General features: G+C 43.0%; 1 protein-coding gene across 2 annotated transcripts in view; it reads right to left on the minus strand.

The window, feature by feature from the left end:
* MTOR (mechanistic target of rapamycin kinase) overlaps nucleotides 1-26,118 on the minus strand; it is a 4,577,509-nt gene that overhangs the window by 612,742 nt on the left and 3,938,649 nt on the right. For both annotated transcript variants that reach the window (XM_044063218.1, XM_044063219.1), the window contains exon 49: nucleotides 13,337-13,459. In XM_044063218.1, the coding sequence (XP_043919153.1) occupies nucleotides 13,337-13,459 (123 nt within the window). The remainder of the gene's footprint in view (nucleotides 1-13,336; nucleotides 13,460-26,118) is intronic.

Genomic DNA, 26,118 nt, shown 5'->3' on the forward strand with positions numbered 1-26,118 from the left:
TACTGACTGAAATTCTCACTGATTTACCAGGCAAGAAAAAAAATCATGAGGGACACTAGAAATAGGAGGCAAAATTGAGGAGAGTTGAGAAATGATGGCCAGCTTTTGCAGGATAAGAACATATAAATATATCTATTTTTCTTTATATAGCTACACACACACACACACACACACACACATATATATATATATATATATATATATATATAGCTATACACAAAATGGCTACAATTGCTGAGACAGTCTGTGAAGGAAAATGACTAGCTGCTATTGCTTGGTCATTTCTTCTGGCTTTGTGGTTTGTGTAAAGCAATCTGGAATATTTCAATGTGTTGCAAATGCCTGTGTGGAGCACAGGTGAAATACATTAATCACATAGGTAGGTACTAGGCTATCTGCCCGAGGCCATTTATAAGCCTAGCCAGAGTGTTTCGGCTTTCACCGCCCCATTGATTAATTAACTGATCCTCTGTCAAGCACAGCCAATGAAGTGATCCCAGGGGTGTATTTTCTGTTACCCATCCACTTGTCAAGGTTTCTCTTGAAGAGTGTTAGTGAGGGGCTCTGCCTGATGTAGTTTGGAATTTTGTTACAAAGCATGGGGAGTCTCTGTGACAGGAATCTATCCTTCCAGCATGTTCTATTTATTGTTATGGTGTGAGTTAGCTCACTAGAGCGCGTGACTTGTAGTGACTTGGATTTCTTTAGGTGGAGCATGTCCATCAATTCTGAGTTGGACATGGCTTTGTAAGTCAGGCAGAGATCACCTCTGAGTAAGCGATATGCCACTGAGTACAGCCGGAGTTTTTTCAGTCGGGCTGCATAGGACATATGTTTGAGGCCAGTAATCCTCTTGGTGAGGTACTTTTGTGGTCTTTCCAGCTGTTGGAAGTGTCTTGTGAGGTACATCCCAAATGGGGCATTGTATTCTATGATGGGTCTAATGAGTGACAAAAAGAGGGACACTATAACCTCTTTATTTCTAGATGTGAACCCCTTCAGTAATTAGATGGGCCACATAGAAGGATTTCCTAACTACTTTGGCAATATGATTGTCAAAAGAGAGATTACTATCTTCCTGGGTCCCCGGATCTCTTATTACCTTTTCTGTATTAAGGGGGCTGCCACCTATGTGATAATTCGTGGGTGTTTTGTTTTTCCCAAATGGGATAACTATGCATTTGTTGGCATTTAGCTTGTGGCCATGACTTAGGTTCATAGGTAGGTACTAGGCTATCGGCCCAAGGGCCTATGCAAGCCTAGCCAACAAAGTTCCCTGGCTTACGCCACCCAAGAAAGTTATTTTCCTGTGCCACTGACGAGCAGAGACACAGAAGTGATCCCCGGGGTGTATTTCCTATTTCCCATCCACTCATCAAGATTTTCTTGGAAGAGTGCTAATGAAGAACTTTGCTTGACATAGATGGGTAGCCTGTTCCAGAGTATGGGAAGTCTCTGGGATAGGAATCTATCCCTTCAGCACATCCTGTTTATAGCGGTGCCAAGGTTTAGGTCCCTAGAGCATGTAGCTCGGAGGGATTGGGATTTCTTTAGGTGTAGCATGTCCAACAGCTCTGGGTTTGACATAGCTTTATATGTTAGGCAGAGATCACCTCCGAGTAGGCGATATGCTATGGAGTAAAGCTGGAGTTTTTTGAGGCAGTCAGTGTAGGGCATTTGTTTGAGTCCAGTAATCCTCTTTGTGAGGTACTTCTGTGGCCTTTCCAGCTGCTGCAGATATCTTGTGAGGTACATTCCAAAAGGGGCATTGTACTCTATAATGGGTCTAATGAGTGATGAGTAGAGGGTAACGATGACCTCTTTTTTCCTGGACGAGAACCCTTTTATGATGAGGTGTGCCACGTAGGACTTCCTGACTACTGTGGCGATGTGACTATCAAAGGAGAGACTACAGTCCACCTGGGTCCCAAGGTCTTTTATCACGCATTCGGTGTTAAGTAGATTGCTGCCTATGTGGTAGTTCATGGGTACAGAGTTTTTACCAAAGGGGATGACACTGCACTTTTTGGCACTGAGCTTGAGGCCATGGCTCTGACACCAGGCCTCTGTCTCAAGAGAGGCCCTTCTGTAGGATGTTCACATCATTTGGGGACTTGACTATGGCTCCTAGTTTGCAGTCATCTGCGAACTTCGTAAGCCTGTACTTCAGAGAAGTAGATACCAAACATGAGCGGTCCCAGGACGGAACCCTGTGGTACTCCACTTGTCACTGGTTTGAGGTCAGATTTGCAGTCTGCAACTTTTACAGTGTGGGTTCTGTCAGTGAGCCAGTTGGCAACCCATCTTGTGACGTAGGGATTTATGTTTAGTTTATTGAGTTTAGCTACAATTCCAGAATAAGGGATGGTGTCGAAAGCCTTGCCGAGGTCAAGATAGGCTGTGTGAACCACTTTACCCTCATCTACGGCTTTGGTGACTGCCTCAAAGAAGTCGATCAGGTTCAGGAGGCATGATCTGCCTTTCACAAACCCAAACTGGGTGGGATCCAGAGTTTGGACGTTACCAATGTCTTTGTTTATGAGTTCCATGATGATACGTTCCATGGCTTTGCAGACCAGGCTCGTCAGGCTTATAGGTCTATAGTTCCCGGGATCAGTGGTGGCTCCCCCTTTGTGGAGTGGGATAACTGTTGCTGTGCGCCAGTCAGTGGGCACAAAGCCTGATACGAGGCTATTATTGAACATGGTGCTTAAGTGGGGAGCCAGTTCATTCTGAAGTTCGTGTAAAACGCAGCCTGGGATGTTGTCCGGTCCCATGGATGCTGTGTTTTTGGCTTTAGAGAGTGCATCTTTCACCTGTGTAGTTGTGATTACAGGGACTCTGCATTCTTCCTGTATAGATATGGGCCCTTTAGGGGGTGGGGGTGGGGGGTTAAAGTTAGCACTGAACCTATCTGCCAGGATGTTGGCAATATCAGTTGGTTCTGTAATTTACATGCCTTTGTGCTGTAACTCAGAGCAGATCTGGGTGTTGCCATTGAGATTCTTGACATAGCTATAGAATGCTTTGTGGTTGTCCTTGGAATTAGTGGCAATTTTATTTTCGTAGCTAGCTTTGGAGGATCTTATAAGGGATCTCAGCTTCTTACTGAGGCTGTCCAGGGAGCTCCTGGGATTTTACTCTCTTTTGCAACAGTTTCTTCCTTCTGTTGTACAGTTTGTTTATGGCAGGGGGCCACCAGATTGGCTTCCTTTTTTTGGAGGATAGCGTCATGGTTCTGTTTGGGATAGCACGATCCATGCACTCATGTAGATGCTTATAGAGCGCATTTGTGTAGGATTCAGCAGTTGTAACTGTATTGTCCATCTGCATGGGTGTCATGAAGTTCACTACTTCTGTCTTAAGAAGCATGAAATTGACTTTGACACCAGGTGTCAGGCTCAGTAAGGCCCTTTTGGAGGATGTCCGTTTCAGCCGGAGAGTCAATTATGGCTCCCAGTTTGCAGTCATCGGCAAACTTGGTTAGCCATAGTCCTCCTGTGTTTGCCTGTATTTCTGAGAAGTATATGCCAAACAGTAGGGGTCCCAGGAATGAGCCTTGCGGGACACAACTTGTGACTGGTTTAGAGTTGGACCTGGAGCCCGCTATTCTTACCGTGCGAGTTCTGTCTGTAAGCCAGTTGGCAACCCATCTCGTGACGTAGGGGTTTATGTTCAGGCTGATGAGTTTTTCTGTAAGTGGGGAATGGTGTCAAAAGCCTTGGCGAGGTCAAGGTAGGCTGTGTGAACTACCTTTCCCTCGTCTATGGCCTTGGTGACTGTCTCGAAGAAGTCAACCAGGTTTAGTAGGCATGATCTGCCCTTAACAAAGCTGAACTGGGTCGAGTCAAGTGTTTGGAGGTTCCCAATGTCTTTGTTAATGAGATCCATGATGATGCGCTCCACAGCCTCGCAGACCAGGCAAGTCAGGCTTATGGGGTGATAGTTACCAGGGTCAATTGTGGCCCCTCCTTTGTGGAGAGGAATAACCGTTGCTGTGCACCATTCTATGGGCATGTAGCCTGTGGAGAGGCTGAGGTTGAACAGTGTGTTTAGGTAGGGGGTTAGTTCGTTCTGTAGTTCGTGCAAGACGCAGCCTGGGGCACCATCTGGTCCCATTGACGCTGTGTTTTTGGCTTTTGAAAGGGCTGTTTTCACCTGTGCATCTATGATTTTTGGGACACTACACTTTTCCGGTATTGTTGTGGGCCCTTTTGGAGGTGAGAGGGGGGGGGTGAAGTTTGCACTGAATCTATCTGCCAGGATGTTGGCAATTTCAGTGTACTCTACCAGTAACCCATACTAACACAATCTACCACAATTATCCTTTTTCCTCATCTTCTGACACTAATGGAGTCACACTCTAAGTCAGTGCTATTACATCTCTTTTCCATTGTCCCTGATATTCTGCTGTCTATCTGCCCTGAAATCTTTTCTTTTTCAAATTCATGTGTTTACACTTCTTCATATAACTTAATACATTTTTATTTTTGTGTATATCTGCAAGGCCATTTACATTCCATTTTAATGTTGACAAAAAGCTATTAATCCTGCACTTCATACAAGACAGAGCATAAACTAAAATAAATTTGGTATGGAAAATGTGAATTTAGTAGCAGGAACTCAGACAGAATTTACATAACATTCCCTGTGATACAATTGCTGGACTAGACTATTAAGAAATTGTATTTCACAGGAATGTGCATTATTTGAGAACTTCCATCCCCATCTGCTTCCCTCTGGATCATCAATGTTCTATTAATGTTGTCAAATGTTTGCCTCTCCTCATTGGACCAAGTCCTTTTATACTTTCCAAAATTAAAAGCACTTAGCACATAGGTCTTGACATATTACTTTTGAACTATAAATAATTATATACATGACTTCACATCACTGGACATGACTTTGTAAAGGACAGATCATGTTTACTCATCTGGGTTACTGGGGCCATACTTGGATGAGGGGCATATAGTCCACACTGCTTATCTGGACATTGCCAAGGCCCTCGGCACTATCTTCGTGCTGGGAATACTGACAAATTCTCATATAGAATTTGTTGCACTGGTAACTAGCTATCTCTTTGAAAGAACCCATGCAGTTGTGATTGGGATTATTTGCTCTAGGCAGATAAATGTCAGCACTGGTGTCCCACAGGGCTTTGTCCTGGGTTCCCTCCTCTTTGGTATATATATTGCTGCAACATAAAAGCCATTATCAAAGGACTATGGCTAACCAAGTTTGCTGATGGCTACAAACCGGGGGGTGGTGGTTATCAAATCCCATTCTGATACTCAAATTACCAAACAAGGGCTAGAGCAAATGAATGATGCATTAATCAAGGGTTTACCCTCAACACCAAGAAATGCAGTGTAATTTCCTTTGTAAATCTAGCATCACTACTCTTTACCATATAAGTAACAATCCACTTAAATTTGACACAGTCATTCAGGATCTGGGTATACTACTATGACCACTATCTCAATGTGGTGGTTAAAAAATCCTTCTACCTTATACAGCTTATCCTTTGGGGTGCCTCAACACAGTCCAGAGAAGTTACAGTCTGACTTTATTCATCCCTTATTAGGCCTACCATTTAATATAATGCAACCTTTGGCATGTACCTCGCTAAGCATCTAAACCAGCTTGAAACACCTTCATGTTTCTAATAAAAAGCTGATCTGGTGGCATACAGGGACAAAGTCCTGACTATGGCCCAACTGAACTGGGTTCAATTAGAAGCTTAGGTGACTGATGGGAGTGGAGTGGAGGGAAGGTGGGGTTCATCAATGACTCACTCTAAGGAGAGGTGTGGTCAAAAGAGAGGAGTTGCCCTCTGACGTGCATCAATGAGTGCAGACGGGGTTGTAGGAGAGAAAGATTACATTAAAAGGGAATGACCAGATTATTTTCATAACGGTGGCTACTTATCAGTTTAAAGCAAGTCTTGAGACCCCTCGAGGTACTATTGCAAGCAATGGAGAAAGATGGAAACAACTGAGAAGGTTTTCTGTTATGACACCGAGAAACTTTGGAATGGGCAAGAAAAGCATTGAAAGTCGTATTCTGGAAGAAGCCCATTTTCTTTTAGAAGAATTCAGGAATATTTCTTTTAGAAGAATTCAGGAATACAGGAGGGACACCCTTTAATCCAACTATCTTTCTAATGCAGGCTGTATCCAATATTATTTGCTCAATTGTGTTTGGGAATCGATTTGCTTACACAGATGAAAGGTTTCAAACCTTGCTCAGTTTAATAAATGATGACTTTAAAATTGTAAGCTCTGTTTGGGGAGACTTTTATAATCTCTTTCCAACTTTTGCGGAAACTTTACCTGGACCACACAAAAGATTCCATAAAAATACTCATCACCTAACATCCGTTGTTACAGCAGCCATTAAAGAACACGAGGAAAAACTAGATACTGCATCACCTTGTGATTATATTGATTGTTTTCTCATCAAGCAAAAGCAGTTCCCAGCTCTGCATCCTGCCTATTTCAAATCCAAAACCTAGAGTCTACCTGCCTGCCAGCTACAGACCCCTTTCAAAATAACCTGGACTCCCACTGGACTGCTATCCTAGCACCCTTCCAGTAAAGAAGTAAACATGTATGTGTACTCCCTAAACCGGCAGTGAAGCATATGCTTGACATTTTTTACTTTTGGTGATTAAAAGCTCGCCAGGACAGCCAGCAGCCATAGCCCATCTCTACACTGTAGCTAGCATACTTTCTCTTCTCACTAGCACAAGCCCCTTCTCCTGAGTATTTTCTCCCTTCCCAATTCCTTGATCAGCCTTTCTCCCTGATAGAACTTCCATTGTAATACATAACCTGTTCACTAGGTGGCACCCTTATTTCAGTCAGCCCCACACCTTATTTATTTAGCCCTCTAGCTTATAACAGTAATACATCTCAACTCAGTTATTCTAAGCCCTGCTCTTAACATGCTCTCAGCTTTAAATCCTACTTTTACAATTAACATCCAGCTATTCTCTAACCTGCCCTACTACTGTATTCCCACTTATCTATACATAACTAAACTTACCTTAATAAACCTCTTCCAATGATTGTTCCTCTCAAGCTCCTTCCTTCTTTTGTGTCTCCCCCCTCCGTTCGCCCTGCGGGCTCACTCCTCTCCCCTACACTACCCCCATATCCCATCCACCCCCAGGGGTCCTACCTTTATTCATCACATACACCTCCCTCCTAACTAATTACTCAATAGCAGCTCCTTCCTCTTCCTCCGTCCTCTCCACCAAACATAGGAATGTTCCCTGCCCTTTCCTCCCAATCACTACCTTCTCACTTAAACTCTCTTCACTTCTTCCTCCCTCCATAAACAATTAAAGCCCTCTTCTCTCTCCTCCTATACCTTCACTGCTTCACAGACATCCTCCTTTCTCCTTATCCTCTTATACCATTCTCCTTTTTTTCAATATGCATTTCTTAAGTCACCACTCTCTCTACACCCCTTGCTTTCTCCTTGTCTTCCTAATTCCTCTCTACTACACCAGCTCATTATCCTTCACTGCTTATGTAATATTATCTACAAAAATAACCTCCTCACAACCCAACCTACAATCCTTCTCACATTTCTACTCAATCTCTTCCTCAAATATACAGCCCAACCCACTTCACCTATTCCACCTTAAAATCTTTTCCTCTACAATTAAGATACTATCTCCTAAACTACTCCTGGATTTTCCAAAACTCACATTATTTAAACTCAAATGGCTAAAGGATTCCTCCTTCAACAATCTAGCCCTTGCTGGAGATATCCACCCCAACCCTGGTCCTAGTCCCCCTACTTGCAACACCTACCCCATACCTCCTTCCTCCTCCCACAACACACTAAAAATCTTTACCATGAACGCCCAGAGTCTTAACAACAAAGCTCATCACTTTCAAGCTTGGCTATGCCACAACCAAACAGACATCTTAGCAATCTCTGAAACTTGGCTCAAACCCCATATCTCAGATGCTGAGATCCTACCCCCAGGATTCAATATTCTCAGAAATGACCGACCAAATAAAAAGGGGGTGGCTCTGCCTTAGTATACTCCAACCTCCTGACCTTAATACCCCTCCAAACTCCAATTCCACATTTCCAGAACACAGAATTGACTGTTGGACTACTAAAAATGAATAAACACAAGAATATCTGCATAACAGCCCTTTATATCTCTCCTGGTAACAATATCTCTACCCTTGAGGATATTCTCCTGTGGGCCTCTACTGAAATTAAGTATGAAACGTATATCTTAGGAGATGTAAATATTGACTGGAACAAAATTAATAGCACCTCTCCCTCCCTATCCATCAACCTCCATAACTTCTCTCAGATAATTCACTTAGTCACCCGACCTAACAAAGTAAACCCCCCTAGTTTCACTTTAGACTGGATCTTAGTCTCTGATCCTAATAAAATAACCAACTCTGGCACAACTCCTGATTCCATCAGCGACCATTTCCCAGCTTACATTCATCGCTCAACAACCTCTTCCCCTCACCAGCACCAATATATTTATACCCGTAACCTCAGTAATTTCAACCCCACATCCTTCTCAAACATTCTCAAACAAATGAACTGGCAAATACTAAACTCCCTTCCTCTTGACAATGCTATAGAACACTTCAACTTTGTCTTCCTAGACACTCTAAACTCCCTTGGCCCTCTTAGACACAAGAGGGTAAAAACTAATACAGCTCCTTGGCTATCTAAAGATACTAAGAAAACTATGCACCAAAGGGACAAACTTTGGAAGCTCTACCAAAAAGATAAACTTCCCAATACCCTGCTCCAATACAAACAGCAACGTAACCTAGCAAAACAGCTAATAACCAAGGACAAAAAGTCCTACTACATCAAACTCCAGTCCAACAACAACAAAAACCCCAAGCAATTCTGGAAATCAATAAACTCACTGCTTAATCCAGGATCCAGAAATAATCCTTGTCCTGACCCAAGCAAATCAGATCTTGATTTAGCCTCTGATTTTAACTCATTCTTCTTAGAAACTATTTCTGACCTGACCAGGACCTTCCCCAACATTAACCCTCCAGCCCCTCTCTCTTCCTCATCCAACCCCACTAATAACTCTTCCCCTTGTTCAACTTCAGACCTGCCTCTACTAACTCCATAAAAAGACTTCTATCCAAACTTAAACTATGCTCTAATGCTCCTGACAATATTCCCTCTGCCTTCCTAAAATGTGCTGCTGATGCCTTAGCTCTCCCAATCAGTATTATAATCAACAGATCTATTAAGGAATCTTACGTCCCCAAACTCTGGAGCTCAGCCTATATTCTTCCCCTTCATAAATGAAGCAAAAACACCAGCATCTCTAACTTCCGCCCTATCGCTCTGCTCTCTCCAATCTCTAAAATCCTTGAAAAGTGCATTCACCTTCAACTTATGCCTTACCTGGCCCAAAACAATCTTCTTACACCTACACAACATGGTTTCCGCCCAGGTCATAGTACTATAACTGCTCTACTCTCCTTCTTAGAAACAGTCAATCTAGCCCGAGACTCTGGACATCTAGTCTCTACTGTTCTGCTAGATCTGTCCAAAGCATTCAACACTGTTTCATGCAAGCACCTTCTTTATCACCTCTCAAAGCTCCATCTCTCCCCAAACACTATATCCTGGTTCTCTATTTAACTATCAGATAGAACTCAGGCAGTCAAATGGAAGTACTCTACCTCTTCCTTCTTACCTACCCCAACTGGCGCACCACAAGGATCTATCCTAGGGCCCATGCTTTTCAATATCTTCATAAGCAACTTTCATGCTGCCATTCCTGATTCCAAAATTATTCAATATGCAGATGATTCTACCTTAGTCTGCTCTGCCTCTAACCTCTCAGAATTGCTGTCTAAAACACAAACTGCCTTCTGAACCACCGAAAATTGGATGCGCCAAAACCACCTCTCTCTCAATGCAAACAAATCAAAAATTTCTACTTTTCCCTCCCACAAAGTCATTCTCCTACAACAAAAATGCCTTCAAAGTGCTAAGTCAAACTATTTCAGCTATAGAAGTGGTTCCTTCCGCTAAACTACTTGGTATTACTATTGACAAACATCTCAAGTTCGATATCCATATTCAACAAAATATTAAGAAAACCCACCAAAAGCTAGGTATGCTGTATAGGAACAATCACTTCTCTCTTATACTACTAGGAATACTCTAGCCACCACTTATCTACTGCCTTCATTATTATATGGAGCCCCCCTGCTAACTAACCTATCCTCCTCTATTTCCTCCAAACTAGAAAACTACTATAACAAAATCTCAAAATTTGCTACCAAATCTAAACCTTCTACCCATCACTGGCTTACCCTAAGATCCCTAAAGCGGCTTGAACTGCCAAACTACTTAGACTTCCTCCAACTCACCACTGCACACAGACTTGTATATCACCCAATTAAGTGTCCAGCGCTAATATCCTCCCCCATTACACCCACCCAATTAAACTCTCAGATCCGAGCATCAAAACTTAATTGCCATCCCCAAACCCAAAAGTACAGCAGACCAACTTCTCCTCTCTGTCTCTCTAGGCAAAAAATGGAATTCCATTCCTCCCTCTCTAAGAACCATCCCAGACTTAGAAAACTTCAAAACTCAGCTTACCAAACACTTGGCCACAAAATGGAAATGCAATTGCCACCATCCAACCTAATCTTCCTTAGTCCATTCCCCTGGCGTTTTTTCCCACTCTGGTTCCTAAGCCCTCAATAACTCTCCTTCAGCTATGCTCCTGGGGGTTTTCCCCCTCAGGTTCCTAAGACCTCAATAACTCTCCTTCTGCTATGCTCCCATGAGCATTTTCTAAGCTCTCCCTTCTCCATTAGCTATCAATAACTATCAATACAATAACAATAGCTATCGATAACCTCAATAACTCTCCTTCAGCTATGTTCCCACGAGTATTTTCTTTGCTCTCCTTTCTCTATTAGCTGCTTATTTCTTATGGTTCAACATTGTAAATATTGTACATAGCTTTCCATTACTAATTTTTTTTTGAAATTGTGCATGTATGGTGTATCCTCATTTTACTTAAAAGTATGTATATAAAACATCTTCTCACCTAATATCTGAGTGTGCACACTAAAGAAAACGTATAAACAAGAAGTCCACACTCAAAGCTTTTCTGCTTATTATGCATATTTTCATGGTACTTACTTCATAGGTAGGTACTAGGCTATCGGCCCAAGGGCCTACGTAAGCCTAGCCAACAAGGTTCCCTGGCTTACGCCACCCAAGAAAGTTATTTTCCTGTGCCACTGTCGAACAGAGGAACAGAAGTGATCCCCGGGGTGTATTTCCTATTTCCCATCCACTCATCAAGATTTTTCTTGAAGAGTGCTAATGAAGAACTTTGCTTGACATAGATGGATAGCCTGTTCCAGAGTATGGGAAGTCTCTGGGACAGGAATCTATCCCTCCAGCATGTCCTATTTATTGTGGTGACAAGGTTTAGGTCCTAGAGCATGTAGCTCGGAGGGATTGGGATTTCTTTAGGTGTAGCATATCCAACAGCTCTGCTTTTGACATAGCTTTATACGTTAGGCAGGGATCACCTCAGAGTAGGCGATATGTTACAGAGTAAAGCTGGAGTTTTTTGAGGCGGTCAGTGTAGGGCATTTGTTTGAGGCCAGTAATCTTCTTTGTGAGGTACTTCTGTGGCCTTTCCAGCTGCTGCAGATGTCTTGTGAGGTACATTCCAAAAGGGGTGTTGTACTCTATAATGGGTCTAATGAGTGTCGAGTAGAGGGGAACAATGACCTCGTTTTTCCTGGATGATGTAACTGTTCCCATATTATGTAAGACTGACATCCGTGTATTTCTGTACCTTATCTGTATTATGTATCTTGGAGATTTTCTCCCCGGGCCTCCACTGAAAACGGGTCACTCTGACCCAGTGGACTTCCCTGGTAATCAAACTGGAAATAAATAAATAAATATAAATAAAGAGGATACTTCATATTTAACCCCCCCACCCCCCACCCCCCCAGCTAGAAGATGAACAACACGGGATCCCCTTAGGTTTCTCACCAGCCTTAGTGCAAATTCATTCAAACATTAGACCTAGGGGTGGGGTGGGGTGGGGGGTGGGAGTGAAGTGCCAGTAGACCCAGCATAGGACATGGGGCATTAGGATGGCTGTCAGAATGTAAGTAAGGAAGGGGGGGCATGATTTCTCACAAAAAAACAAAGATCTCGGGTCTCAGTATCCTTAACTACTGTAATAGATTAAAAGCTCTGTCACTACACTCAGTGTCAGATTTCTATGAATAGCTCTCTGTTTAGCCTTCTATGCTAAAAATTACCCAGCACTCTTTGAACTCCTTCACCAAACAGAACCAGAAGTAAAGCAAACACCTATTCTACAGACCTAAATCTACACTACTACAACAACAACAATAACAAATGGTCTGATTGTTAAATCATTGTATATCCCATTTCTGGAACAGACAGCCCATACCTATTAAGTGTAGTCCTTCCTCAGAAACCTTTAAAACAAGTCAGGATGGCTGGCTAGGTGAACACAAATTTTCACAAGTGATATGTGGACAAAGTCTACATAGTGGGGGGGGGGGGATTATTACTCTTCCACAGCATTGAGTGACGAAGCTGAACTTTCCAACAGTCTCCTTTTGAGGTAAGTTAAGTAAAAAAATTACAAACCTATGAACTTTTTTCATTGATACATTAAAGAAAATTGAAAGAAGACAACCAGGTGTTTTCAGTGATTACTTCTGCTTGGTAGGCATGGCACTAAAAAAAGTAAGGACTAAGTAGAGTAAAAATAAAACTGAACACTTTCACAGTTAGTAGTATTTCTGCACTTATATGGCTTTCAAGCTTGAAAATGTATGGAAAACACTACTATGAAATTAAACAAAATGAAACAGAAAAGTAAAGGCTGGGTGCAAATTCATGCTAAGAAGAGAATAGTTAATGGCAGGGAAAGATGAGGCCTTTCATTTCTAAACAAAAATGGCTGACAGAAGACATCAGAAAATAAAAACTACTGGTCTTAATGCCTAAAAAAGTGCAGTTTCGATGAGGAAACAAATCACAGATAATTCATCACTAACTTGCTTAAATCATAGTACTGAGCAGTACATAAACAGATCAGCTGCTCAAAGAATGAGAAAAGGTTGTTATTGATATGAAAAGTCAATCAAATCATCATAGCGACTGTACAATACTATCATATGGCCATGATACTCTTTTAAACAAACCAAAATTCCAAAAATACTAACTATACAGATATGTGCCACTGCACTAAAACTCAAAAGAGGGGAAGAAAAATCATACATACCTCTGAGCTTGGGCTCTTTAACCAGAGTAATTTAGCCAGATCATCACCAGCAGTATTGTTTACAGCATGCTCAAAAACCTCAACCTTCTGCATAAGAGTCAGGTGATCGTAATCAGGAGCCATCTAGTTAAAAAAGAAAATAATTAGTAGATTTTTCTTGACAGGAGGACAAAATTCCTGAGAATGATATTTACTAGTAGTTTGGTAGTTTAGAGCATACAATTAAGGCTATGAGCTGATAATCAGTTTTATGTTGTAGTCTTCAGCTTGATTCCCACTTGAACAAGTCAGCTAATCAAAGAGTACGCTCGGGTCATCCCTCAAAAGAGGTACTTGTGCTGGATGGGATTTAGCTGGGTAACAAATAAAATGGATGGCTGATTTCTAATACAGAAGCATTTTTTTATTAAAAGAACAAAAATCTGGCAGTGTATCCCCACCACACCCCTTGAAACGTTGGAAGCAGGATGACTATTATATACATATCTAAGGCAACTGCGGCAGTAATCAATATGACAAACATCAGTCATTACTAAAATACTTAACTCTAGACTTACATTTCTTCAGCATGCTTTTGCCACTATAGCTCACTAGTCTCTTTAGAAAACATAGACCATTCACTGCAGGTCCTCCTGGTTGTTAAATATTCCCTGGAAGATAAGTAAATCTTTTTTTATATGTCCTGAGCAGCAGTTAGTAGCATTGGCACGTTTTATTAGAAAAAGATTTTATATACACACTAGTAATTAGCTTATTTCTTTCTCTTTTAAGTAACAGATCTAGACAAACACTTCTGTTAATTCCAGTATAAATAAAACTTGATTCAAGTCTATTCTTAGCAAAATCTGACAGAAGTGCATTGATTATACGGACAGCCCCTTTGCACATAAATAAAATATACATGTGTATACAGATTTACTATTGAATTGGCCAAGTGTCTGTGCTCAAATGGCATGTGGTCAAAAGGCACTTTTCCAATGGGCAGAATGCCGAACCAGAAAACATCGACTACACTACAGCGAATGGGTAGTGTAGGTCGACTATCTGAGTTCAGCATTGTGAACGGAGATCACGGTTCAGTGAGGAAAGTACAGTTTTGTACCTACCATAAATGTAGATGTCCGATAGGTATGCATCTGCAGTCCTAACATATGGGTTGTCCTGCCTCAGGCAGCCCTTCGGTCAGGCGGATTCCAAAGTCTGGGTCTGGCCTCGGCTGATGTCGCACTTCACCCGACGTCACAGCTGCTGTTTATTGGGTATAAAGGCATCAGCCGACGCCATTTTCCTCAGTGTTTCTTGCCCCAGATGCCAGGTGCCCTCTAGGAAGGCTAAATTTGGATAAATGCAAATAATTCCAAACAGTAGAGAGCAAACAATATAAAAATATACATACATATATACAAACAAATACACCATAATAGATTCCCCCAGCTAGCTAAAAGAGGGGTAAATACCCTAGGAATACCACAGAGGGGAAGGAGGGTGGGAAATCCTGACTGCAGATGCATACCTATCGGACATCTACATTTATGGTAGGTACAAAACTGTACTATGTCCTTCAAGGATGCATCTGCAGTCCTAACATATGGGTAGAATACCATAGCCAAACTGGGGGAGGAGGCACTAAGATAAGGATGGTGTAGTTAAGATCCCTTGCAAAACAGCAGTTGCAAAACCTGCTCGGGATCTAGAGTATAAGGGAAGATTATAATGCTTGGCAAATGTATGCACGGAGCTCCAAGTAGCAGCTTCTAAAATGTCTTTGGTAGCCACTCCTCGTAAGAAAGCTGTAGTGGTGGCTGTAGCTCTTGTGGAATGAGGTCTGATATTTTCAGGAGTTGTCTTTCCATGAAAAGAGTAACAAAATCGAATACAATTTCCTATCCATTTTGAGATTGTCTGTTTTGAAATTGCTTTTCCTTGCATTCCTGTTGCATATGCTACCAGAAGCTGGTCAGTTTTTCTGCTGGTCTTAGTTCTGTCAAGATAGTAGCGTAATTGTCTGTGCACATCCAAGGTATGTAGCAGTCTTTCCCCCCTGTTCTGTGGGTTGGGGAAGAATGTAGGTAAATGAATCGCTTGGTTCAATGATACTCTGGAGACCACTTTTGGCATAAAGGTAGGGTTAGTTCTCAGAGAGACTCTATCCTGATGGAAAATAAGGAAGGGTTGTACTGCCATTAATGCCTGTAACTCAGATACCCTTCTTGCTGAAGTGATTGCTAGCAGGAAAGCAGTTTTCCAAGACAAGAACTGTAATTCTGCTGTTGCTGCTGGTTCAAAAGGGGAAGTGTTAACTTTTCCAGCACAAAGTTGAGATCCCATGTAGGTAAAGGTGGTTTCCTTGGAGGTTTTACATTTTTAATTCCTCTCAAGAACTGCCTGAGTAGAGGATGAGAGAAGACAGGAGGATCCCTGTTGTATTCTGCTGAAATTGCTGATGCATGAATCTTAATGGAGGAGTAAGACAGGCCATTGTGGAACAGCTCTGCTAAATATTCCAGGATGTGTGCTATGCTTGCCAATGAGACATTTTCTCCCTTTGCTGCACTCCAAATGAGGTATCTTTTCCACTTGGCTGAATAAGTTTTCCTTGTGGAGGGTCTGCGTGCCTCCAGGATAATGTCCTTAATCCTCTGAGATAAACCTGGGTTATTTTGTTTTATGCAATATTCCAAGCAGCTAGCTGCAGTGTTTTCAAGTTTGGATGTAGGATCTTGTAGTTGTTCTGTGTTAGAAGTAAGGGACATAGAGGTAGAGGCCATGCGTGTGTCCGAGTCATGCTTCTCAGTAGCGGGTACCAATGTTGCCTCGGCCAGTCTGGAGCTATCAGGATTACCCTTGGCTGATCCTCTCTGATCTTCAGTAGAACTTTGTACATCAAAGGAAGAGGTGGAAATGCATATGCTGTCAGGTTTTCCAGCTGAAGGAAAGGGAGTCCACCCTCCAAGCAAGTGGGTGGTATGCTCTTGTGCAGAATTTCTTCAGTTGGTGGTTGTGTGGGGAGGCAAACAAGTCTATCTCTGGTAGTCCCCATTTCTTTGTTATGGCTTTGAAGATATCTGGATGCAGCATCCATTCGTGAGCATCCGTGGTAGTTCTGCTTAAGGTGTCTGCTAGAGAATTTTATTTTCCTGGTACAAATCTGGCCTGAAGTTGAATGTTGAGATTCAGGGCCACATTCCACAGGTCCATTGCCATCCGGCATAGAGGATATGAATGTGTACCTCCCTGTTTGTTGATGTACCACATGACTGTGGTATTGTCCGTCCTTATCAGCAGATGACCCTGTTGAAGGAGTGGTCTGAATGCCTGGATCGCATGTTTCACTGCCAGCATCTCCTTTAGATTTATGTGTAGATTCAGCTGGTCTTGGGTCCATAGGCCTTGTATACACTTGTCCACCATGTGTGCCCCCAGCCTAGGTCTGAGGCGTCCGTGGTGATGGTCTGGCTTGGATGAGGTTTGTGGAAAGGCAATCCTCTGTTCAACTGACAGGCCTGAGCCCACCACAGGAATTCTTGCTTCAGGCATGGAATTATTGGAATCTGGGCTTCTAGACTGTGCTTGTGTTGAGACCAGACATTCCTTAGGTACCATTGTAACTTTCTCATATGCAGCCTGGCATGCGGAATCAATATTATGCAGGATGCCATGTAACCCAGGGCTTGCAGGACTTTCCTTGCAGTAAGCTGAGTTTGTGTTGTTAATGTCATGAAGTAGAGTGGTAGTTGCTTTTGTTTTTCTTCTGTGAGAAAAGCCATCTGAGTTGATGTATCCATTTCTGCACCCAAGAATGTTATCCTTTGGGATGGTACTAGTCTGGACTTTTGCATGTTGACTGTGTATCCCAAGGCTTGCAACAGTTGTATGACATTTTCCAAATCTTTTGTTAATTTTGCCTTGTTGTCCGCTTGTATTAGGCAGTCGTCCAGGTATGGGTAGATATGAATTCCCTGAAGCCTGCAATGAGCAATTACTGATGCCAGGCATTTCGTGAATACTCTGGGCGCAGTAGATAAGCCAAAGGGCAATGCTGAGAATTGATAATGCTCTGATCCTGCAAGAAATCTGAGGTGTCTTCTGCAATCTGGTCGTATAGGGACGTGCAGGTATGCCTCCTTGAGATCTAGAGTCACCAGCCAAGACTCCTTGCCCAGCATGGGAAGAAGCTGCTGGAGGGTCAGCATTTTGAATTTTGGAACAATGAGGTATGTGTTCAGTGCGGACAAGTCTAGAATAGGTCTCCATTGATTTTCTTTTCTTGGTACAAGGAAAAGCCTGGAGTAAAATCCTTGGCCTTGTTCCATAGGTGGTACCTATTCTATAGCTCTCATCCTTAATAAGTTGTTGATTTGTCTTAGAGCGTCTGTTTTTTGGCTTGGTGGTAGGTTTGGCATTCCTCTCTTTTTTGGTAGAGTGCGGAAGTGAAACCTGTAGCCCTTGTCTATTGTTTGTAAAGTCCATTTGTCTCCTGTAATGTAATGCCAGTTGTCGGAAAATAAGGCTAGCTTTCCGCCCAAGGGTGCTTCCAGTTGTTCCCTGGTAGGCGGAACCAGAGCCAAGTCATTGTGTCTGCCCTGTGGAAGTGGTTGTAGTTGAATCTGTGGCAGTACTTCTCTGGTTGGTAGGCTGCCACTGACGCCTCTGTAGGCACCCCTAGATTGACCTCTGCCTCTTGGGCGTCTATTTCTGCCTCTCTGCGCTCTGGAGTTGTCTGGAAAGGACCAATTCTTCGAAGGCCAATTTCTGGTAAACCTCGGAGGTTGGACCTGTAAGAAATCCTTGACTGTTTGGACAGATTTTGCTTTTTCTTCCACCTTCTTTAGAACCTCCTGTGCAGGGGAGCCAAACAAACTTTGTTTCTCCATGGGAGCATCTAGGAGTTTTGACTTAACATGATCTGGTAAGGATTGCTCTTTTAACCAGGCATGCCTTCGAATCACTGTTCCAGTCATAGCTGATCTAAAGGAAGCCTCCAGTGCATCATAGCCACATTTTAAGAAATGGTTACTGACCTGCTGAGAGTTATGTACCAAATCCTGAAGGGACATGCGGTCTATAGGTTCAGGAGAAGACAGTTTTTTATTTAGCTGGTCTAACAAAAATTCCTGGTACTGAATCATGTGAAATTGACAGTTCAAGGCCCTGGCCGAAAGAGTAGCAGAAGTATAAACCTTTTTACCCCATCTCTCTAATGCTCTAGATTCCCTTTCAGAGGGAAGAGGGTTTTTGGCAGAGGCAGCTGCTACACCTTTAGGGCCCTGTGAAATGGTTTCAGGGTGTGCAACAGGAGCCTTATACAAATGGTAGTGTGTGTCCGGGACCCTGTAATATCTGTCAGGCTTGGCAGGGGCCGGAGGAAGAGAATCAGGGGCAGTACAGGCATCATTATATGCATCATCAACAACTGTTAGTACTGGAGGAATGGCTAAAGGCCTATGCTGTGGTAAATGTAAAAAAGTCCTTAGCCTTTTCCTTGAATCTGAAAAATCCTGGCCCTGCCATTGGAAGTGTTCCCTCATAGCATGCAAGGTTTCCCCAAAGGAAAATTCTTCAGGAGGAGAAGCAGAAGGAATGGAGTCTTCTGCATCAGAATCCTCATAAGGAGAATATGGGCCTTCCTGAGGGTCTGAAATGTCTGAGTCATCCGAGGAATAGTCTGTAGAGACAGGTTCCGGGGGTTCAGTCCTAGGCCTCTTATCTGGAGGGGGCTGAGAGGCCCTGTCTGGGTGAGGTTGGGATCCCCTGATCAAAGAAATGAGATCCTCAGCCAGGCTGAGAATTTGGGAACTAGAGGTAGGCCTATGTGAGGGAGTTTTAGCAGGTAAGGCCTTAGAAGATTAAGCTGCTTTAGCCCTGGCAAAAGCCTTGATAGACATAGAAGCAGGGGGGCTAGCAGCCCCAAGTGCAGGGGTAGATATGTCTAAAGGAATAGTGTCTGACAAATCCTGGGTGCCTGCTTCTGTAGCAGTAAATTCAGTAGCAGATTCAGCCATGCTCTGTGAGGCCTCGGCTATCGGAGGCATGCTTTCGGCCGAAGGAAGAACCGGGGACTCGGTTTCAGCCGAAACCGAGACACTCGCGGTTGGCCTAACCGTGGTTTCAGCCGAAACCGCGGGCCGCGAATGTCGGTCCTTTTCCTTGCGCTTTTTAGCTAATTGAGTAGTCGGAGTCTCCGACGGCATTTTGTATGCAAAAGTGGGACCAAAAAACTCCTCTGCAAACTCCGACCGACGTCTAAGTGTCCGTCGGTTGAAGGAAGCACAGGCTAGACAAGCTGATACATCGTGGTCTGGGCCTAAGCAAGGAAGGCAATACGAGTGGAAATCCTTATGAGGTATTTGTTTCCCACAAGTTAAACAATTATTTACTTTGTCTGACATCGGCTGAGGCAAGAAAGAGTCCCCAACGGGGTACTTAGCTTTTTAGAAGTCTTCGGTAGTAGAAATCTCTGGATCTGACCGACCGGCACTTGCGAACAGCTTCTGCTTCGGGCACCACGCGGCAAGAAAGACTGGGGAAAATGGCGTCGGCTGATGCCTTTATACCCAATAAACAGCAGCTGTGACGTCGGGTGAAGTGTGACATCAGCCGAGGCCAGACCCAGACTTTGGAATCCGGCCAACCGAAGAGCTGCCTGAGGCAGGACAACCCATATGTTAGGACTGCAGATGCATCCTTGAAGGACATCAGGGAATTAACCCATTTCCTCAATGTAGTGCGATGTCAGAGTTGGTATACATGTGTATATATATATATATATATATATATATATATATATATATATATATATATATATATATATAATTTGCAAGGGGCGTGGGGGGGGTGACTGTGGTATGTCACTGTACGTTAAGCTGCATAGCATGGGTGACTGACATCACCTCCTGTTATGTTGAATACATCGAATTACGGGTGTCTATGTATTCAGTTTCGACTTGGCTGCCTTTTCGATGATACTGATTCAGCATTTTGGACCGACGTGACTGGTTGACTGATGCAGTTTAGTTAATTCAATAGCAAACAGTGTATATATATGTATGTATGTATTAGCGCAAGTGTGTATGGGGGGGAAGACTATAAGCTCTGAACTGTCCCAGATTTTGTTTCATGTCTTGGGCTGTATCTTCAAAAGTTTAGAGTTTTCTGGAAAATCAGTGTGAGACATGCAGTCACTAAATAATGATGGACATTTGATTTTCAAACATAACTCTCAGAAAGTGCATTCTAATGCGAAGCCTGTATATAAGGGCAACAGCTTTCCCTGATTATGGTTCTTTGCCCACCATTTTTTTAACTTTCTTACTGAATCTTGAACTATGAGTTTGACAGGTACAGTGGATATAAAAAGTGTACACACCCGTTAAAATGCCAGATTTTTGTGATATAAATAATGAGACCACGATAAATCATTTCAAAACTTTTCCCACCTTTAATGTGATGTATAACCTGTACAATTCAATTGTAAACCAAACAAATCTGTTAGGGGGAAAAATATAAAAAAAATTAAAAAAATACAATAAGCTGGTTGCATAAGTGTGCACACCCTTAAACTAATACTTTGTTGAAGCACCTTTTTATTTAATTACAGCATTCAGTCTTTTTGGGTAGGAGTCTATCAGCATGGCACATCTTGACTTGGCAATATTTGCCCACTCTTCCTTGCAAAAGTGCTCCAAATCTGTCATACTGTGAGGGCATCTCTTGTGCACAGCCCTCTTTAGGTCACCCCCACAGATTGTCTATTGGATTTAGGTCTGGGCTCAGGCTGGGCCATTCCAAAACTTTAATTTTCTTCTGGTGAAGTCATAATTTTGTTGATTTGGATATATGCTTGGGGTCACTGTTGTGCTGAAAGATGGAATTCCTCTTCTTCTTCAGCTTTCTAGAAGACACATAAAGGTTTTGGGCCAAAAGTGACTGGTATGTGGAACTGTTCATAATTCCCTCCACCTTGAATAAAGCCCCAGTTCCAGCTGAAAAAAAGCAACCCCAAAGCATGATACTGCCACCACCATGCTTTACCATGGGGATGGTGTTCTTTTGGTGATGCAAAATGTTTTTGCGCTAAACTTACCTTTTGGAATTGTGGCCAAAAAGTGCCAAAAAGTTCAACCTTGGTCTCATCAGACCATAACACATTTTCCCACATACTTTTGAGAGACCTGATGTATTGATTTGCAAATTTTAGCCAGGCCTGGATGTTTTTCTGTGTAAGAAAAAGGCTTCCATCTTGCAGTCCTACCCCATAGTCCATACATATGGAGAATATGGGAGATTGCGGTCACATGTAGTACACAACCAGTACTTCCCAGAAATTCCTGCAGCTTCTTCAGTGTTGTAGGTCTCTTGGCAGCCTCCCTGACCAGTTTTCATCTTGTCTTTTCATCAATTTTGGAGGGACATCCAATTCTTTGCAACGTTACTGTTGTCCCATACTTTCTTCACTTTTTGATGACGGTCTTCACTGTGTTCCATGGTACATCCAATGTTGAGGAAATTGTTTTGTACCCTTCTCCTGACTGATACCTTTCAACAATGAGATCCCTCAATGCTTTGTAAGCTCTCTGTGAACCATGGTTTTTGCTGTAGCAGGCAACTGAGTAAATGTCAGGAAAATCCTACTAGGACAGCTGAACTTTACATGGGGTTAATTAGAGTCTCTTTAATTGATGGCAGGTGTACACCCAAGACGACTGAATGTTGTAATTAAATCAAAAGGTGCTTCAACAAAGCATTAGTTTAAGGGTGTGCACACTTATGCAACCAGCTTATGGGTATGCTTTTTATTTTTTTTATATTTTTCCCCTAACAAATTTGTTTGTTTTTCAATTGAATTGTACAGGTTATAGGTTACATTAAAGGTGGGAAAAGTTTTGAAATGATTTATTGTGGTCTCATTTTTTTATATCATAAAAAAGTACAGTTTTGTACCTACCATAAATGTAGATGTCCGATAGGAATGCATCTGCAGTCCTTACAAATGGGTTGTCCTGTCGTCAGACAGCCCTTCGGTCGGCCGGATTCCAAAGTCTGGGTCTGGCTTCGGCTGGTGTCGCACTTCACCCGACGTCATAGCTGCAGTTACTCGGGTATAAAGGCATCAGCCGACGCCATTTTCCTCAGTGTTTCTTGCCCCAGATGCCAGGAGCCCTCTAGGAGGACTAAATTTGGATAAATGCCAATGATTCCAAATATTAGAGAACAAACAAAAGATAAGCATGTATGTACATATATACAAACAAATACACCATAATAGATTCCCCCAGCTAGCTATAAGAGGGGCAAATACCCTAGGAGTACCACAGAGGGGAAGGAGGGTGGGTAATCCTGACTGCAGATGCATTCCTATCGGACATCTACATTTATGGTAGGTACAAAACTGTACTATGTCCTTCAAGGATGCATCTGCAGTCCTTACAAATGGGTAGAATACCATAGCCAAACTGGGGGAGGAGGAAGGTAGAATTATGGTGTAGTTAAGATCCCTTGCAAAACAGCAGTGGCAAACCCTGCTTGGGATCTAGAGTATAAAGGTAAATTATAATGCTTGGCAAATGTATGCACGGAGCTCCAAGTAGCAGCCTCTAAAATGTCTTTGGTAGCCACTCCTCGTAGAAAAGCTGTGGTAGTGGCTGTAGCTCTTGTAGAGTGAGGTCTGATGTTTTCTGGAGTTTTCTTTCCATGGTAGGAGTAACAAAATCTAATGCAATTTCCTATCCACTTAGATATTGTCTGTTTTGAAATTGCTTTCCCTTCTATTCCTGTTGCATATGCTACCAGAAGCTGGTCAGTTTTTCTATTGTCTTGGTCCTGTCCAGGTAGTAGCGTAATTGTCTGTGTACATCCAAGGTGTGCAACAGTCTTTCTCCCCTGTTCTGTGGGTTGGGGAAGAATGTAGGTAGGTGGATAGCCTGATTTAAAGATACTCTGGATACCACCTTAGGCATAAAAGTAGGATTTGTTCTCATGGACACTCTATCTTGATGGAAGATCAGAAAGGGCTGTACTGCCATTGATGCCTGTAGCTCAGAAACCCTTCTTGCTGAAGTGATTGCCAGCAGGAAAGCAGTTTTCCATGATAAGTATTGCAATTCTGCTGTTGCTGCTGGTTCGAAAGGAGGAAGTGTCAATTTTTCTAGCACAAAGTTCAAGTCCCATGTAGGTAATGGTGGCTTCCTAGGAGGCTTTACATTTTTAATTCCTCTCAGAAACTGCCTGAGCAGAGGATGTGAGAAGACTGGAGGATCCAAGTCGTATTCTGCTGAAATAGCTGATGCATGAATCTTAATGGAAGAGTATGACAGGCCTTTGTGGAATAGCTCTGCCAAGTATTCCAGGATGTTGGCTATGTTTACCAGTGACACATCTTCCCCTTTAGCAGTACTCCAAATGAGATATCTTTTCCATTTTGCTGAATAGGTTTTCCTTGTTGAAGGTCTGCGAGCTTCCAAGATAATGTTCCTAACCCTTTGGGATAAATTTGGGTTAATTTGTCTTATGCAATGTACCAGGCAGTCAGCTGCAGAGTTTTCAGGTTTGGATGCAGGGTGTTGTAGTTGTTCTGAGTTAACAGCAAGGGAACTAGGGGTAAGGGCCACATCTGTTCCCGAGACATGCTCCTCAGTAATGGGTACCAATGTTGCCTTGGCCAATCTGCAGCTATCAGAATGATCCTTGGACGGTCCTCTTTGATCTTCAATAGCACCTTGTGCATCAAAGGAAGTGGTGGGAATGCATATGCTGTCAGATCTTTCCAACTGAAGGATAGGGAGTCCACCTTCCATGCCAGTGGATGGTACGTCCTGGTGCAGAATTTCTTCAATTGGTGATTGTGTGGGGATGCAAATAAGTCTATTTCTGGGAGACCCCATTTTCTTGTTATGGTTTTGAAGATGTCCGGATGCAGCATCCATTCGTGGGCATCCGTGGTAGTCCTGCTTAGTATGTCTGCTAGAGTGTTTTCTTTTCCTGGTACAAAAACTGCTTGTAACTGAATGTTGTAACTCAGTGCCACATTCCAGAGGTCCAGGGCCATCCGGCATAGAGGGTACGAATGTGTGCCTCCCTGCTTGTTGATGTACCACATAACTGTGGTGTTGTCTGTCCTTATCATCAACTGGCCTTGCCGAAGAAATGGTTTGAAAGCCTGAATTGCCAGTTTTACTGCCAGCATTTCCTTTAGGTTTATGTGTAGATGCAGTTGCTCTTGAGTCCATAAACCTTGTGTGCCTTTGTCCATCATGTGGGCCCCCCAACCGAGGTCTGAGGCGTCTGTTGTGATGATTTGGCTTGGTTGAGCGCTGTGGAAGGGCAGTCCTTTGTTTGTTTGACAGGCCTGAGCCCACCAGTGGAATTCTTGCTTCAGGCATGGAATTATTGGGATGTGAGTCTCTAGGCTGTGCTTGTGCTGAGACCATAAATTCTTTAGGTACCACTGTAGCTTTCTCATGTGCAGTCTGGCATGTGGGACCAATATTATGCAGGATGCCATGAAGCCCAATGCCTGTAGGACTTTTCTTGCTGTTAGATGGTCTTGCTTTGATAATGCCATGAAGTAGAGAGGGAGTTGCTCCTGTTTTTCTACTGTTAGGAATGCCATTTGTTTGGATGTGTCCAGCTCTGCACCCAAAAAGGTTATCTTTTGGGATGGTATCAGCCTTGACTTTTTTATATCGACTGTATATTCCAGGGCTTGTAGAAGGTAAATGACTCTTTTCAAGTCTTCTGCTAGCTTGTTTTTGTTGTCCGCTTGTATCAGGCAATCGTCCAGGTAAGGGTAGATTTGGATTCCCTGAAGCCTGCAATGAGCGATTACTGATGCCAGACATTTCGTGAACACTCTGGGCGCAGTAGATAAGCCAAAGGGCAATGCTGAGAATTGATAATGCTCTGATCCTGCAAGAAATCTGAGGTATCTTCTGCAATCTGGTCGTATGGGGACATGCAGGTATGCCTCCTTGAGATCTAGAGTAACCAGCCAAGACTCCTTGCCCAGCATGGGAAGAAGCTGCTGTAGGGTCAGCATTTTGAATTTTGGAACAATGAGGAATGTGTTTAAAGCGGACAGATCGAGGATAGGTCTCCATTTGCTTTCTTTCCTTGGTACTAGAAAGAGTCTGGAGTAAAAGCCCTTTCCTTGCTCCATATATGGTATTTTTTCCACAGCTCTTATTTTTAATAATTGATGTACTTGTTTTAGAGCTTCTGCCTTTTGATTTGGTGGTAGGTTTGGCATTCCTCTCTTTCCTGGAAGAGTATGGAAATGAAACCTATAACCTTGGTCTATAGTTTGCAAAATCCACTTGTCTCTTGTGATGTAATGCCAGTTTTTTGAAAATAAAGCTAGCTTTCCGCCTAAGGGCGCTTCCAGTTGTTCCCTGGTAGGCGGTGCCAGAGCCAAGTCACTGTGATTGTCCTGTTGCAGTGGTGGTGGCTGCGTCTGTGCCTCGCTGGTTGTTACCCTGCCACTGGCGTCCCCTGTAGGCACCCCTGGATTGGTTTCTGCCTCTTGAACGCCTATTCCTGCCTCTCTCTGCTTTGGAGGAGTCTGGAAAGGACCAATTCTTGGAGGGCCAATTCCTGCTAAACCTTGGAGGTTGGACCTGTAAGAAATCTTTCACTGTTTGTACAGATTTTGCCTTCTCTTCCATCTTCTTCAGTACCTGTTGTGCAGGAGAACCAAATAAATTGACCTTGTCCATGGGAGCATCTAATAGTTTTGATTTGACATGGTCCGTAAGGCCTGCTCTTTTAACCATGCATGCCTTCTGATA

Source organism: Protopterus annectens, chromosome 2.part1, assembly GCF_019279795.1.
Source record: "Protopterus annectens isolate FY-2018-M chromosome 2.part1, PAN1.0, whole genome shotgun sequence".
Classification (NCBI taxonomy): domain Eukaryota; kingdom Metazoa; phylum Chordata; order Ceratodontiformes; family Protopteridae; genus Protopterus; species Protopterus annectens.